The sequence below is a fragment of the Melospiza melodia genome, chromosome 6, assembly GCF_035770615.1.
Source record: "Melospiza melodia melodia isolate bMelMel2 chromosome 6, bMelMel2.pri, whole genome shotgun sequence".
Lineage (NCBI taxonomy): Eukaryota > Metazoa > Chordata > Aves > Passeriformes > Passerellidae > Melospiza > Melospiza melodia.
Window position 1 is genome coordinate 76780723 of NC_086199.1, and position 15960 is coordinate 76796682.

The following is a 15960-nucleotide window of genomic DNA, read 5'->3' on the forward strand; positions in this document are numbered from 1 at the left end:
GTTGATAACAAGACAAATTCTGCCAGCTGTTCAGCATATGCATTATACTGTAGAAAAACAATAAATATTGGGGCAGTTACACCTAGCTGCTCGCCATACCTCGCTATGCATAGTGAATGTAATTCCTAATAGCCCCATCTTTTAGTTTAGCCAGTTTGGAACGATACTGTCCATTCCACTGTTTTCTCATGGTCATTACTGGCCCATGTAAACTTGCACATGTAAACATGCATTCTTCTAGATGTTTTTTTTTTTGTTGTTTTTTTTGGGTTTTTTTTGTTTTTTTTTTTTGTTTTTTTTTTTTTTTGTTTTGTTTTGTTTTTTTTTTGGTTTTTTTTTTTTTTGGTTTTTTTTTTGTTTTTTTTTTTTTTTTCCTTCAGATCATGATCTGCACCATCTGGAAAGCACCACAGGTTCCAAACACCACTATGGTATTGCTTTAGCAATCAGAAGACGTTAAAATTTTAATATACCAGAGCCCAGAGCTCAGCATGCTTAGGGAGGAGGTAAAACTACACAGGATTTCCCAGTGCATTTTCTGTTTGTCTTCAGTTCTTAACTGGGAACCACATTGCATTGTGACTACACTAAATACCAGGAAAAATGGTTCTCTTAGTGGCACATGTGACAGTAAAATGCAATATACTCTAATCATCAACCAAAGCTCTACTGCAGACCTCAATACATAACACCACTAGCTAAATAAGATTTATTTCGGCACAAAAATTTGTCAGTCAAAACCTTCATTTAAACGAGATGCACTTAGTTTCTTCAGAGGAAACTGTTTCTTGTGAATTTTGACTGCCAATGAAAACCTGACTAACACGCGTGGGTATCAAAGGAAGCAGTGGGAGCCTGGAGTTGTCTCTGCCGCTTTTTAAGTTAATCCGACCATGGGAATTAATCCTCACACTTTGTTTAAATGCAGGAAAGATAAAAAGGGATGGGATCAGGAAGGCAATCGCGCTCCCCTTATTAATAACGAATTCCTTTTTGGCAGCGAGCATTCACGTAAAAACAGTGACAACAGTAACAATCTGAAGTTTCACCGGGTATATTGAAAAGCGATTCCACTGTCCCCGTGCGCTAGCGCGGCACAGTGAGCGCAGAGGCCCAGCCCGGGCACGGAGAGAGCGCCGCTAACTCCCGGCACGGCGCTCGGTGCCACACGGCTGCGGCACGGGGGGCTCGGAGCAGGAGGCGCAACACGGGAGGGCAGAGCTCCAGCGGGGCACAGGGGGAGCTCGGCCACGTCTGGAGCCCCGCGAACGGAGCGGGAGCGGAGCGGGGCCAGAGGGGAACCGGAGCGGGGCCAGAGGGGAACCGGAGCGGGAGCGGAGCGGGAGCGGAGCGGGACCAGAGGGGAACCGGAGCGGGAGCGGAGGGGAACCGGAGCGGGACCAGAGGAGAACCGGAGCGGGACCAGAGGGGAACCGGACCGGGCGCGAGCGGGACCAGCCGGCCGCCGACGGGACAGCCGCAGCTATCGCGAGACTTCGCGGCCTGGTCGTCACGGCAACGGCAGCGGCGCCCACGCTGCTGCCCTCCCGCGGTGAGGACGGGGCCCCTGCCCCGCTGCCTGCCTCACTGCCTCCCTTCCTCCCTGCCTGCCTCACTGCCTCCCTTCCTCCCTGCCTGCCTCACTGCCTGCCTCCCTGCCTTCCTCCCTGCCTGCCTCACTGCCTGCCTGCCCCGCTGCCTTCCTCTCTGCCTCCCTGCCCCGCTGCCTGCCTGCCTCACTGCCTCTGTGCTTGCCTGCCTCACTGCCTGCCTCCCTGCTTGCCTGCCCCGCTGCCTTCCTGCCTGCCTGCCTCAGTGCCTGCCTCCCTGCCTGCCTGCCTCTGCCCCGCTGCCTGCCTCCCTGCCTTCCTGCCTGCCTCCCTGCCCTGCTGCCTTCCTGCTTGCCTGCCTCGCTGCCTTCCTGCCTGCCTCTCTGCCCCGCTGCCTTCCTGCCTGCCTGCCTCACTGCTTGCCTCCCTGCCTCTCTGCCCCCGCTGCCTGCCTCCCTGCCTTCCTGCCTGCCTCCCTGCCCTGCTGCCTTCCTGCTTGCCTGCCTCGCTGCCTGCCTGCCTCTGCCCCGCTGCCTCCCTGCTTGCCTGCCTCGCTGCTGGCCTCGCTGCCCCGCTGCCTGCCTGCTTGCCTGCCTCACTGCCTTCCTGCCTTCCTCCCTGCCCCGCTGCCTGCCTGCTTGCCTGCCTGCTTCTCTGCCTCCCTGCCTGCCTCCCTGCCTGCCTCTCTGCCCCGCTGCCTTCCTGCCTTCCTGCTCTCCTGCTTGCCTGCCTGCTTGCCTGCCTCTGCCCCGCTGCCTTCCTGCTTGCCTGCCTCCCTGCCTGCCTCCCTGCCTTTCTCTCTGCCTCGCTGCCTTCCTCCTTCGCTTCCTGCCTGCCTCCTTCCCTTCCTCTCTGCTTTCTTTCTTCCCTCCCTCCCTCCCTGCCTGCCTGCCTCCCTGCCTCCTTCTCTCCCTGCCTCCCTTATACTGAAATAAAGACTTGCATTCATTTGAGCCCTCTGAGAATTTCCAGCACGCGTCATGATGCGCTGAGACGTCGATTTCCTGCGAATTCACACAGTTTTGTTGTTGTTTTCTTTTTCAGAGAAACGTGTGTGTCTGTAGTTTAAACTGCAGCCATGATAATTCCTCTGTTCTGAGGTTATTTGTAAGATGTGTGCTATTCAAAGTGTCTTTGATAATAAGCACGTTTGAATGCTTCGGTTGGCTTGATATAAATGTATATTTGTATGTATATTAAAAAGAAAAGCGCATACTTGAGTGGCAAGCCAGTCTGAACTGGAAAAACCTTGCAATATGGAGTTGCTAGAAAGCATTTGAAATTTACCTGTATATCTGAAATATAGCAGGGCTTGTAGTTCTTTATTATTCAACTGTTCATTTGAAAGGTTGTTTTTGCTGGATTTTCCCCCAGTTTTAGGTAACAGTGGATATTACAAGTAGGAGCTTGGATGAAATTTCAAGGCCTGCATCTAGCTCGACCTAATCGTAGATCTTTAAATACATCTATGGAGTTAACAACACCAGAACCATGTTTGCAAGAGGTAATTTTTCTCTCCTTCAGCAGGTTAAAATCTCCATGCCTAATTCTTTGTAGTAGAATGCTAAAGAAGTAGTCTGCTTTTTTAGTACCCTAGCCTGACAACCCCATATCTGACAGTCTGGGGAACGATGAGTTGGAGAATCAATATGAAATCTAAGTAAAAGAGCTCTTTACTAGCATCAGAACCAGACCTGAAAATTGTTCTGTTATTTAAGAAGTACTCTGCAGTGTTGTACAGAATTGTTGTTGTTCTTTGTGATAGCATGTGAGTATTGTGGTTATCTTCTTCACCCGAAACATCCCTGTTTTCATGGTGGCAATAATTTGCATTTTATAGGTAGATTCACCCATCAGTTTGGCTGATGGTTACCAGAGTGGCAGTCTGGAAGATGGCTGTCCAGCAGAAAACAAAGGTGATGACAGAGATAAATCTGATGTCCCGGAAGGAAGAAGTGCTCAGCAAACAGTGGAGAGCATGACCATCTCTCTTCACAAGTGTCTATGGAATCCAATCAAGTTGTCAGGTGGGAATGACTAAAACTTTCTTGTATTGTGTCTAGACCAAATATCAAGTTTTTATAGTTTGGGTAAAATTCTGCTGATTGAGGGAATAGAGGTTGCAAATAGGCGAAATTCTGGAAAAGAAGATGTCAAAATCCATACCTTCATTTTTCTTCACTATTTGAAATCCATCTTTGAAAGAAATGTGTTATTCCTCTTGTACAGTACAATAAATGTCTTGTGGCACCATAAACTGTGATCTGGCTTAAAAGATAATTAAAACTCATGTGTGTGTGTTCCATGGAATCATGTTAGAAAGTGTTTTCATTAAGATGTTTTTATCAAACTTTTCAGAGTAATTGTGATCATTTGTTAGAAACATTGTATCCTAATAGTGGTCCACCTGTCCTAAAACCTGGAATTTATGGTTATAAATTACAGTATTTAACAAATGAACAATGTGAATACTAATAAAGTACTTTCAATGTAAGTATGCAGTGTATAACTTTAGTTGAAGCACTTGCAGAAGGGTTTCATGGCATTCTTCTGTCATTCTATAAATGGTAATGGATTAATGTTCTGGGCTGTCCAACTGTTTACAAATAGAGATGCAAATGCCAGTGAGTGAAGCAGATGTTTCGACACCGTCTTGAAATTTAGTTAAGATTTCATGACAGAATTGGGGTCAAAAGAAATCCCTTGATTCCTGCTCCTGTTTTTAACATGAGTTCTGTTGTGCTACTATATGCTATTTTTAAAATTAATTCATTGCAAGGGCTCTGTGGTGATCCCTAATTGAGAAAAATGTATCTGGTTTATTGTGAAAGGCTTTTCCCTGTGTTTTTCAGGATGTACCTCTACTTCAGATTCTCGAGATGAAAACACTGAAGCACATATGTTGAAATTCTGTGAACCTACCCCGGGACAACCAAGTAATGCAAAGTCAGATACTACTTCACAAACTTTGAAATCCTGTGAAATTTCCCCAGAAAAAACAGGTAATGCAAAATCAGATAGTACTTTTCAAGTGTATAAAATGAGCAGTGCAATAAAACCTTTTCCTTTTCTTATTAATGCTTCTGAGTTTGTAATGGTCATATATTTGTATGTATATTATGTATATATACTGCAAATTGAATGTGTATATGAATTGTGCTTTTCAAGAGGTATTGGATGAATTCTTTATTTAGAGATTGCTTTATTAATGGATATTAATTTTCTTTAATGCTATAGTAGAATTTGACTTTTCTGTAGATTCAATCAGTTTAATAAGGCAGAATTCAGTGGTTATCATATCCAGTGCAGCAGTGTTGGTCACCAAACATGACATTAATATCTACAGAACAGAAATTTAATAGAACTCAGCCTAAAGCTTCACTCAGTAGTTTAAGGTTTATATCAATCTGCTGAGTTCAGGCCAGTTGAAATAAGTGCTCTTTGTTTTACCATCTGTCCTTTGGTCCATCCGTCATCTGTAGCTCACTTAGATTTTTATAGCTCTCCCCTTGTTGTATCTCTGATCTTTTTATGGCATAAAGTAGACCAATGCATCACAGTAAATGGTTGGGTCAATGGCTGTGTAAAGTGTTTGACCTCAAAAGATTAGAAAATGAAATAGAGTGTTGCAGGGTTCCAAAATTTGTAAATCTGTGGGGTTAGGGGCGATGCTACAAGTGTTTCCTCTACTCTTGATGTGGAAGCCAGAAAAGAGGACAGAACATGAGGATGCTATAGGAAGGGGATAAGGTAAAAGTTATAATTACAATCTGCATATTTAGGGAAAAAAAAGGAGACAGTGTAGAAATCTACTTTAATTAAGTAATGGTAGTTTCCATAATGTTTTACAGTTTTTCATTTTTATAGCAATATTTTTCCAGAACCAGTATCGGAATCTGTTTTTGCTAAGACACAAGACTGAAACTTCTCTAATATTTAAAGGCAGAGATATTAGAGGCTCTCTTAACCCTCCTTCAAAAGTCTCTCTTTTGAATTATTAATTTCAAAATGTATTCTACAAGTCAGGCTGAAAAAATTGTTTTATATTTTCAAAGTCAGTGATTTTTTTGCTGATACTGTGGAGATATTGTCACTCCGTCATTATAAATATGAATCAAATTACTTGCCCAAAATAGGTGACTTTTCCTCTCTCACACCTCCATATCCAACTGACACAGCTCAGAGTTTGATTCAGCACTCTTTTGCAAAGACTTCTGTATTTTTCCCTGCTCCAAACAGGTTTAGAAATTAACATGTATTTCAGAATATTGTATTCTTGTCTATGGGTGTTGCCAAATTACTTGAACTGCTTTTTAGTGTTTGTTTGTTTTTTTGACATGCTTCAAGCCAACATTAATTTTAAATATTTTCTCCAGCAGACTCTTCCGACTTGGAATGTTCTGAAGACATGGACATAAGTGCTCGGATTCAAGCAGCTGTAAAGAAAATGAATAAACTTGACACCATACTTGAAAAACAGTGTTTAAAGGAAAAAGCAGTTAAAAAGCAAGGCAGAGAAATCAGGGCAATGCTCTGGGAAGAACTTCAGGTTAGAAGTGTTCTGCTTATTTTGTGACTGATATATCTTAGAGTACTGTCTTAGAGAATTATCATATTTCAGAGAAGCCTTATTATCAAATAACTAACAGTTGGCTAACTAAAATTAAGAAATGGATCTTAAAAAGTAAGATTGGATAGTTTTTAATACATTGGCTAGGCAGGCTTTGAAAGAAGGAGATGGTCCTTAAAAATTGATAAGACAAATTGCCAAATACAGAGCTGTCTGGGTGTAGTTTATTAGCATAGTTATGCATGAGTTCTCTGCTTGCAGGGAGAGTAAGGTGTGTCAGGAGGTAACAGCAGTGAACCCAGGCTGAAAAGCATTTATTCTGCTCAAGGGGGATCCTTCCTAGGCCCAGCTGTTTCAGTACTGTTTGTTGTTGAAGAAATTAAAGATGTTGCCTGAAGAAGACATAAGAATGCTACAATACAAATTCCTTTACCCTATCCCTGTGCTGGCTTCTAGCAGTTAAATGCCTTGAAACAAGTTAGTATTTCCTCTGCTTTACATGAATAGAAATGTGAGTTGCTAAAAAATATGATTGGTTTGACTGCATTTCATAATTTCACTGGATTTGGATTTGGAGCCACACAGACGTTACAGAATTCTTTGTCTGGTGAAGGCGTCTCCACATAAAAGACAGTGTGTAACAGAGACTTTAAAGTTTCACCATACTTTTGTCATAATTCAGGAGATATTCAAATAGCCTCAAGAAGAAAATGAATTGAGAAGAGTAATTTTTAATAGGGTCTGAAGTTCATTAGATCTGATAAGCAGACAATGTATTTCCCTTTAAAGAATTTACTTTAAATACATGACTGTATCTCTGCATACACAGTTTATTTTTTTTGAATAGTGTATCAGAACCACAGGAAGCAATGAGGAGGTGGAAAACACAAACCAGTTTTTGGCTGTGTTATCACCATGGCATAATACAGCTGGTAAGTAAAGAGAAACAGAATTGTGATACATCCTATCATTTTTCTTTTTTGAGAGATAATAGGGATGTGGGATCTGAATGGTTATTGCTGAGCAAAAATCTCAGCTTGAATATTGGAAGTACATGCATAATAACGGTAGCAGTGTGTGGTTAAAATATTTAAACACAACTTACTATTTACAATGTAACCTGCTTTTATTTCTGTGCTAAAGTTTGGGTTACTAAGGGAAGGAAACAATTTGATAGGGGTGATATTTAGGCAGCCTCCAGTAGATGTCAGGGTATATTAAAATAACAGTAGACAAACATGGCTATATAACTGCTAACTCCTTTATCTCAAAAGTAACTCCTGCAGAGACCATGTGCATCATGTGGTTTCTGGTGTACTGCACTGACAAAACTGCATAGTTTAGATTTATTGCTTTCCTCCAGCTTGATCTTTATATTTTCTGTATCATGGTAGAGCCTTACTTTTCAGGTCTTATTTATTTAATTAAACAAATGTCTTAATGGCTGCCCTGGTTGATACTGAAATGGAATACATTTAATATATTTTTGCTTTTCAGAACTTGGATTTGATAGAGTTCATTAAGTAAATTATATATGAGAGCTATTATAGTTTTTAATGTAGCTATGAAATCAAGCACAAGTTCGGGTACAAAATCATTAATAATTTAAGTATTCCAAGCCTTTCAGCCACAACAAAACCTTCTGACACACTCTCAGCAGAAATGTAAATCAGGGGTTAATTAAACAGCCCTAAATTCCTTACCCTGTGCTCTGTTTAACAAAATCATTTGTTCAGTTGAGTCCATTACACTGCATTATTAATGGTTATTGTATGTTTTTTTCACATGAAATCACCTGTAATTAGTTTGGTTCTTTGGAATATGAGTCCTTTTCTGTAAGTGCTAAGTGTATAGACCGTGACTTACTGCCCTAGCTGGTATTTCCAGTTGGCTCATATGAATACTTCGATTGATTTGTTTTTTTGAGTAACTGAAACAACTAGGATGCTTGAATGCTGTTTTTCTAGACTATGCCCTTGACCTAAGCTGCTTGTATGTCTAATAATTCATGCACAGGCAGACACCAGCTGTGAAAACCTGGATGCCTTACTCTCATTCAGAGTTTTAGATGACTTGCCACGTGGTGTCTGCAGAGGCATTTGAGCTTTAGGGCCTTGGGCTGTGTTTCTGAGAATGTGAATTGTCTTCCATGGGCAGTAGTTGTTAAGAACATGAATACAGCCATAAGAAACTGCATAAATATGACTCACACTTTCCCCCTTCTTCATTTCTTGATAAATACAGTGCTTATGTCATTTATCCAAGTGAATTTCTTTACTTTCCAATTGTATGATACACATGATGCTAGATCTTCTATAAATACATTTCAATTAAATTTTACTGGAAAAAATTCCTTACAGATCTCTCCCATGCTAAAGAGGATGAAATATGCACTTCAGTATTTCACACATACATGAATCCTGAGGATGATAATTGCCATAAAGCCCAAGAAAACCAGGGTAAGCTTTATTAATGGTAGAGTTTGTATTTTTAGCAATGGCAAAACGACATATGCAATGGGTGGGTAATGAAGACTCAGCCTTTTTGGCAAGGCCAGTGAAATGTGAAAAAGGAAAGTTACTTACTGGAAGAGTGACAGGTCTTACCTTTTTTGCAAATGAAGGAAGAGAACAGCTATGTGACTTATCTAAGACATTTTACTCAACATGCTAAGAAAATTTTTTAGTGTTGGGTTTATAAAGCCATTTTTCTTTCATTTCAAAAGGAAGAGGTGGGTAACTGATATATTGTAAAATGTGTCATTGATTCTTCATGGCAATTCTTTAAAAACTTTGCTGTTACTCTAAGGTATCTTAGTTTTATTAGTAGGCTTATATTCAAGAAACTATGTGGAAATGACAAGTGGTGCTGAATCTGACTGCAACTGTTCTGTATTTTCTGGTTTTCAGCAGAAATTGTTTGGATTTTTGTCAAACATAAATCTTCAGGCAACTTATTTTATATTTTGCTATCCTGATTGTTGTAAAGTCTGCATTGCTTTTATGAAATAAGTACTTTCTGGCAAAACTCACACACGTGCTGATTCTTTTAGGGACCATGTGTTATCATGCATTGTACAGACATTTCAAATGCTGTTAGTGGTGTAGTGTGTCCTGTCATGTCAAAATAAATGGAATTGTGCTTGTATGCCTCTGTTATTTTCCTATTTGAAATTCAAATTTGTGTGGTTAGTAACTTTTCACATGTGTTGTGATATAAGAATAATAGCTTCACCTGCCATTGCTATCAGCTGCAATTGTTTATTTCTTTGTCAGCTACCATTCTGTGTAAACAGAAGGAATCTATCTGCCTGGTGACTGGCTGAGATGACAAAGATGTGACATAAGTGTATTCCTTAAGGCTGAAGCATCAATGGCAGCAATATCTCTGCAGTTTGTAGAATGTGACTGCCTGTTTTAATTTTTGAACATGGAACTCAGCTCCTTTGTCATTTTAGCACTTGTCTTAGTTACCCAGTGTGTGACCTTATCATTGTGGGCTGGAGCTTTTAATTTCTCTGTCTTTCTACCATGTATTTTCATTCCTCCCTTAAAGTAAAGCTTGACCCTCAGCTTCTCTCTCCAGAATTCCTGAGTTGTGCTGGAGAGCCCTTGGCATAACAATGGCAGGTTTCATTACCAGCATTTAATACAGCACTGACTTCTGGAGCTTCCAGTGCAGGCATGGTTGGGAGTTGCTGTCACTTGCACTATTTTGAGATGTTCTGCACATTCCTGCTTTGGGAATGCATGAAGTAGAGATCACTTACAGCTTGTGAGCAATATATATTGCTTTAAATGACTTTTACTATTTTTGCTGGAGGCTTTTCATGTGGTGTCTGAATAGCTAAGAATTACTGGTTTTGTTGCTTTTGGATTTCTTTTGTTGCTTTGGATTTTCTTCTTTTATGTCATAGCTGTCATAAAGGCAGACCAAGAACAAGAGGAGCTTGTGAAGAAGAATGTGTGCACTAGTTTTATGCTGTTACTTCATCAGTCTCATCAAGATTTATACCAAATCTTTGAAATATGTGCCAAATCTACCAAAATGCATATGGAAAATTTCTTTAGCTGCAATCTCTCATTTAATTACCCTTGGCAGTCTTCAGTGTATTCTTTGTCTCAGTGATCCATGTCTGTCCCTTCTTTCTTCAATGTTCTGAGATGTTCTGTGTGATAGCTCCCTCTCAAAAATGCTGTTCTACAGTCAGGTGGAAGATATAGTTTAGCAGTAAGGCATATCTTGCATGTTATGTTGGCGTTTGATGTGTTCTGCTGCTTTCAGGATGCAACTTTATATCAATGTCATCTTTATATTGATGCTTACATTCCTGTATGATCCATTTCCTTGACACATGATGTTGCATGGTAATGGTAAATTTTGTAGGGAAATAACCCACCCATTTTTCAAATTTCTGCTTTCCATAAAAGCAAAAAGTACCATGCCTGCTTTTGAAACAGTTCTTGAGATTTAGAAGTTGATTATATTTGCTTAGACTTGTTATTTAATGTGACAAATATTTGCTGTTTGTAAAGGAATTGTTATTTTAAGCATGGTGAAAGTCTCTGAAAAACAGAATCATGCCCTTTTTTTTGGTCATGGATAGAAACCTATTGTTGTTTGAAAATCATGTGTGTGTTTAATAGATTTACAGCTCTATGATGAGTTTTAGTTTTTAACAATATTTGTTTTATAAGCTGTGTTATAATAATATCAACTATATCATCTGTTTTTCAGCTGTTTTATTTAGAAAAATGTACTTGATATGTCTCCAGATAGTTCTGTGGTTTTCAAAAGAATTATTGTCTGGTTTTGTAATGATGAGAAAACTGCAATGATGAGAGGGTTTAAAGGAATGCTGTGGCTTTTAAGGCCACCATGTTTAACATTTTTGAGGTCTGAAATCCAGAAGTATTTTAGCCTTTGTAACTTTGAGTGATTTCATATTATAAAAAGTTGAAAATGAAATTAGATTTTGGCAATAGTATGTTTTCAATACAATAATGCATAATATTATTTACACAAATAATGAAAGCATCATACAAAAAGTTTGCTTATTGACTCTATATATTTGCTAAAGGTTTGAGTGGGATTGATGTTATTACAGTTCTTGTAGAATCAAAATAGGAATGATTTTAATGTAGCAACTTTTCTTCCTCAAACATCAGATTATCCAAGTGAATTAGAAACAGAAAAACCAGCAGAAAAAGCACATAGCAAAAATAAAACCAGCCAGCATTTCCTTAAAAAGAACATTGAGGTAAGCATTGAAGCATAAAATCAATAACATTTAAAAAATGTTAGCTAGAAATCAGCCAATAAGTACTTTTGGAGACAGTTTTCTCTTAAAATCAGGAACTTTAGAAGCTAATTAGGCATAAATGAAGAAATTACCTTTCTGTTAAAACTGCTATTTATGGCAGAGTACTGTTTTAGGTAGTTCTCAACTTGGATGCATATTGGTTAGGATAATACTGCCTCTATACATTTGATAAATGATACTGGAAACTGAATTGTTGTGTTTGTGCCTGGACATAGTTTTTTTTAAGGGCAATATCCTAAGACTTTTTAAAAATTTATTTACTGTTAAATAAACTTAACTTTATTTTGTGTTAACCTGATGCATAAATAAGGGATAGATGTACATGTGTTCATGTGTAGACTGGATGGGACCATGTTTTGTCAGAAAATGCATCCCTTGATTTTCTGCTTCTTTTTTTCCAGTGAGGACCTAGTAGGAATCATGATTTTTCATCCAGTGAAAAATATTTGCCTCCCCACTATGTCAAAGACTAAGATAAGATTATAAATTTATTATATGTAGGCTATATTTTTCTGTCAGAGTGATAATTTGTATTGTTGAAATGAACAAGATTTGGCTGTTAATTTCATAGAGTTTAAAAGCTTGTTTTGGAGGTGTTTGAGTTAGTGGAGTTCTTAAGCATGGGTTTCTTTCTTGTTGTAAATATTTCAGCTAGCAAGGGATTCAGGAAACCAATTTGTTATGCTTGAGGGAGAAAGGAAAAGGTTAACTGAGCTACTGAAAGATACAGAAGATGGAACTGAATTGCAAGATCTTGAGGTATGACAAATTTAGTCTGAACTGTTCTGTTGTATTTGGCTTATTTTTGCAGTAAATCTAAATTTGATCTTAGTTCTACCGTGAAATACCCTACTGAGATATAACAGAAAATATGGATAGATCCTGTGGAATTTGTCTCCAAAAATGAATCATCTTTTTTTTTTGTTAATTTTACTAACATCAGAACCTAAAAGAAAGGTTAGGCACAGGAGGAGGGAAACATAGAACAACACTTGGAGAAAATTACCTTTTTTTTTTTTTCATAAAATGTAAAGTTCTGGAGTATCAGTCTGAATGGTTAGTGCTGTAGTCTCAGGGAGGAAGGCCAGCAACTACTTGCAAAAACCTCTGAACAACAATTTTTTGACAACTGATAAGTGGACTTCAAGATGCAATAATTGGGGAAATACACATTTATGAAGCTTCTGTGTCCATTTAGAAAGATAATGTGACATCTTTTTGTGGCTTCCAATTCAGTCTGCCTTAAAAGTACATAAAGTCTGCTTAAACATTAGATATCTATGCTTTAACATAATATTGTTAAACAGTGCACAGTCTACATACTTCAGTAAATAGCAGGAGCTGAAGTGAATAAAAATCATCCTCATGGAGAGTAACAAAGAGTATTTGATTGTCCCATCAATCACTGTTTCTAGGAGATGGTCTTCAGTTTGATAAATGTCATCATTTAAAGATCTGAAGATGTTTTAAACTACCTTCTGTTAGTAAACATAGCCTTCTGACCTAGGGAATAGTGGCTTTTAAAAAATAATTTATTTTATTGATTGCAAAAGCCTTCTCTCAAAACGTGTAGTTACCAGGTTTTCTTTCTCTTTAAGCTAGTGTCTGTCATAGAATTTAGAGGCATTTATACAGACTAACTAATGCAAATTCCAACTAACAGTATGTACTTTTTTTTGCTTCAATTCTCAAGGCATCAAGACAATGGAAAAGTGTAACATTTGTCCCCATTTTGTATTTGGCACATGTCACTATCATGTTGGTGTGTATCTACAGAGATTTCACTGTTAATATTAGATGTGAAGTAGATCATATTACAGGACACGTGTGTTGCTGTATGTTCTTGATACCATGGACAAGAATGGCAATTTGTGGTTACTCTAGTCTGTACTAGATCATTTCTTTAGAGAAAAAAGCTCTTAACTCCCCTATCAAAGTAGAGTGAAAGAAAGGATAATAGTTACTTAGACCTGTCTAGTCTAGTGATGGATTCTTCCTCTCCCACATTTGAATTTTTTTTATGGGTGAGGCATTTCCTGTGGCTACTTTATAACAAAAATCATGAGGAAATTATCAGCTAATGAGTAATCTAGACAACTTCAAGCTGGCCCAGGTAACTATCCAGCTAGTGACCTCTTTCATCTTATTTTATTCTGACTTTTAAGAAGCTGTGCTATCACATTGGCTGGAGTTATGTTTTGGAGGCTGTCAGTCCAGGCAGATCTGGTTATGTTGTATGAATTCCTTTGTATTGTGTAATGTGAATTAGATAACCTCATTTGACTTGTACTGCTATATATGCCAAATATCCAAACAGCACTTCTCACTTTTTGAAAGAATGTTTTATGAGTGTTTAAAATATTTTAGAAGTACACATATTCATGCTAATTTAATTGTAAAAGCTGAAGCTGCAGGGTTATAATTGTTTCAGATGTTCCACAGAAAGCACTGACCGTGCTGTTATAAAAGTTATTGTTCTGAGTTAACACACAGGAAACATTGACAGGACAGAAGCTTATTTTCCAAGCAAAGCTATCATGAAAATACAAAAGAGAATGTGTGAGTCCATTTCATCATGGAGTAAAATGACTGCTGGTGTAATTTGGATATTTGGAGTATGGGATACAGACCCTGAGCTGTAGCTAATGAGCTCAGTTACACCTTATCAGACTCCTGTAGAGTCATTCCTGTGTTTTTGCGCTGTGATTTTCATTCTCTGATTAGGAGGTTGTTAACCTGACATAAATGTAGTACCATGCTGGATACTTATGTTTTTGTGGTCACTGTCTCACCTGAGCAGATGTTTCCACAAAGCTGGCAAGCATCTGAGACATTTGTGAGTGACTGTGTTGGAGTCAGCTCAGGTGTGGTCAGGCTCATTAGTTGTCTCTCATCATACTTGTATGAGAAAGCATTAGAACTGATTTTGTTTCACAAATAAGATTACTCTTGACTCTCTTTTTTTCTTTCTCTTTTTTTTTTTTTTCCATTTATAATGAAGATAATTTATGACAGGTGTTTGGGGTATGCCTCTTTTTTCTTTTTGCAACTAATATGTTTTAGGGTAATGGGGATGAACCACAAATGACCTCATAGCAGTGGCATTGTAATTGGAAGCTGGTATTTCCTCCTCTTGTATGGATGCAACTGCTTGAATAGCCAGAGGACTAATTTGGAGACAAATGGTGGACATGAATTTCTTGCAAGATAGATAATGGAGTCTTAGGGCAAGGTCCTGTTCTGGTAGGAAAAAGAAAGGAAACCAGCAATACACTGATGTCCTTCCACACAACCTTCCTCTTCTAAGCTCCTATCTAGTGTTTCACTCTGCTGTGGTCAGGACACAGAGATGCAATCTGCTGCTCTGGTACCCAGGGGGTGGGTTGTGCAGACTGCTTCCCTGAGTGGAGGCAGGGGGTGCCCAGCTGCTGTGGGGAGCCTGCATCTCTCTGTGGCTTGGCTTAGTGGCCCAGCTCACTCACAATATGTATGTACTAGGAGTATATATTCATGTGCATTATTCAGGTGCTAACTGCTATCAAGAGAAAAAAGTCACGTAAATCATGATCAGGAAAAGAACTCTCTGCTTTGTGTCTCTCCCAGGGTTTCTGTGATAACACACAGGGGCTCTGGAAGGATGGCAGCTACTGACCTCAGAGCAGTTCCTTTGATTTCCTGTGAATGCCTTGTTTTCTTCTTTGGTGGTACCTTGCAAACATCACATTACATCTCAAACCATCCATTTGAGATTTGGCTCCAGGTGGTTTCTGCTGTAGTATTAACCTCTGCAGTTTCATTCCAAACCAAGTTTTGGTTAGGCTTTTTCACTTTTTGAGTCCTTTATCAGATGGAAAGTGGTTGTCCATTTAAGTTGCTCCTTGGTTATATTTAAAAGTGATGAATGTATGAACGTCTCTACTTGTTGTGTCCATAGCGGCTCTTGAGTGTACTAGGAACATGAATATTTGGGAGATTTTAGCTGTATACTGAGATGGATGAAAATGTACATTTTATTATTAAGTAGGGTTTATGTGAATAATAAATTCACTTGGTATGCAACTGCCCTTAAAGTCTGTTTCCTTTGCAAATGAATCTCAAGTATTTTCTGTGCCTCCATCAGGAGAATGTACCTATCTGGCAGGCACCAGGAGAAGGGTACACACCTGAACTGATGGAATTTCATCTTCTGAATGAGATAGACAATAAGCTTCGCCTGCTGCTCTCTGATGGGGAGTTTCCTGCTCTTTCCAGCTCTAGCTCAAAATGTCCAAGCCAGATATATCAGGTAGGTTACAGATCTCTTTTATTTCATTTGATATTTTATTTGAAGTGTATTTTGAGATCAATACTGCGTACAGCTGTATTTGTATCTTTTGCATTTTTCTTTAGGATCCTCTATTTGTTCATAAAGTCTATGTGTTAAGGAGTGAAGTGAGAAATTTTAGCTGTAGAAAACAATGGAAAAATAATTTGTTGTTATTTTGAGTCATAGGTAATTCAAGAACTGACTTGTTTTT

General features: G+C 38.9%; 1 protein-coding gene across 6 annotated transcripts in view; it reads left to right on the forward strand.

The window, feature by feature from the left end:
- Positions 1 to 2262: 2262 nt before the first annotated feature.
- Positions 2263 to 15960, forward strand: part of FSIP1 (fibrous sheath interacting protein 1) — a 64802-nt gene continuing 51104 nt past the window's right edge. Inside the window, exons 1-10 of one of the 6 annotated variants that reach the window (XM_063159342.1) lie at positions 2264 to 2600; positions 2925 to 3054; positions 3391 to 3577; positions 4403 to 4552; positions 5927 to 6099; positions 6968 to 7052; positions 8481 to 8579; positions 11289 to 11380; positions 12095 to 12202; positions 15564 to 15728. In XM_063159342.1, coding sequence (XP_063015412.1) covers positions 2962 to 3054; positions 3391 to 3577; positions 4403 to 4552; positions 5927 to 6099; positions 6968 to 7052; positions 8481 to 8579; positions 11289 to 11380; positions 12095 to 12202; positions 15564 to 15728 — 1152 coding nt within the window. In that variant the 5' untranslated portion in view covers positions 2264 to 2600; positions 2925 to 2961. Of the gene's footprint in view, positions 3055 to 3390; positions 3578 to 4402; positions 4553 to 5926; positions 6100 to 6967; positions 7053 to 8480; positions 8580 to 11288; positions 11381 to 12094; positions 12203 to 15563; positions 15729 to 15960 lie in introns of all 6 variants that reach the window. The other 5 variants (XM_063159341.1, XM_063159340.1, XM_063159344.1 and 2 more) reach the window with 5 other exon arrangements.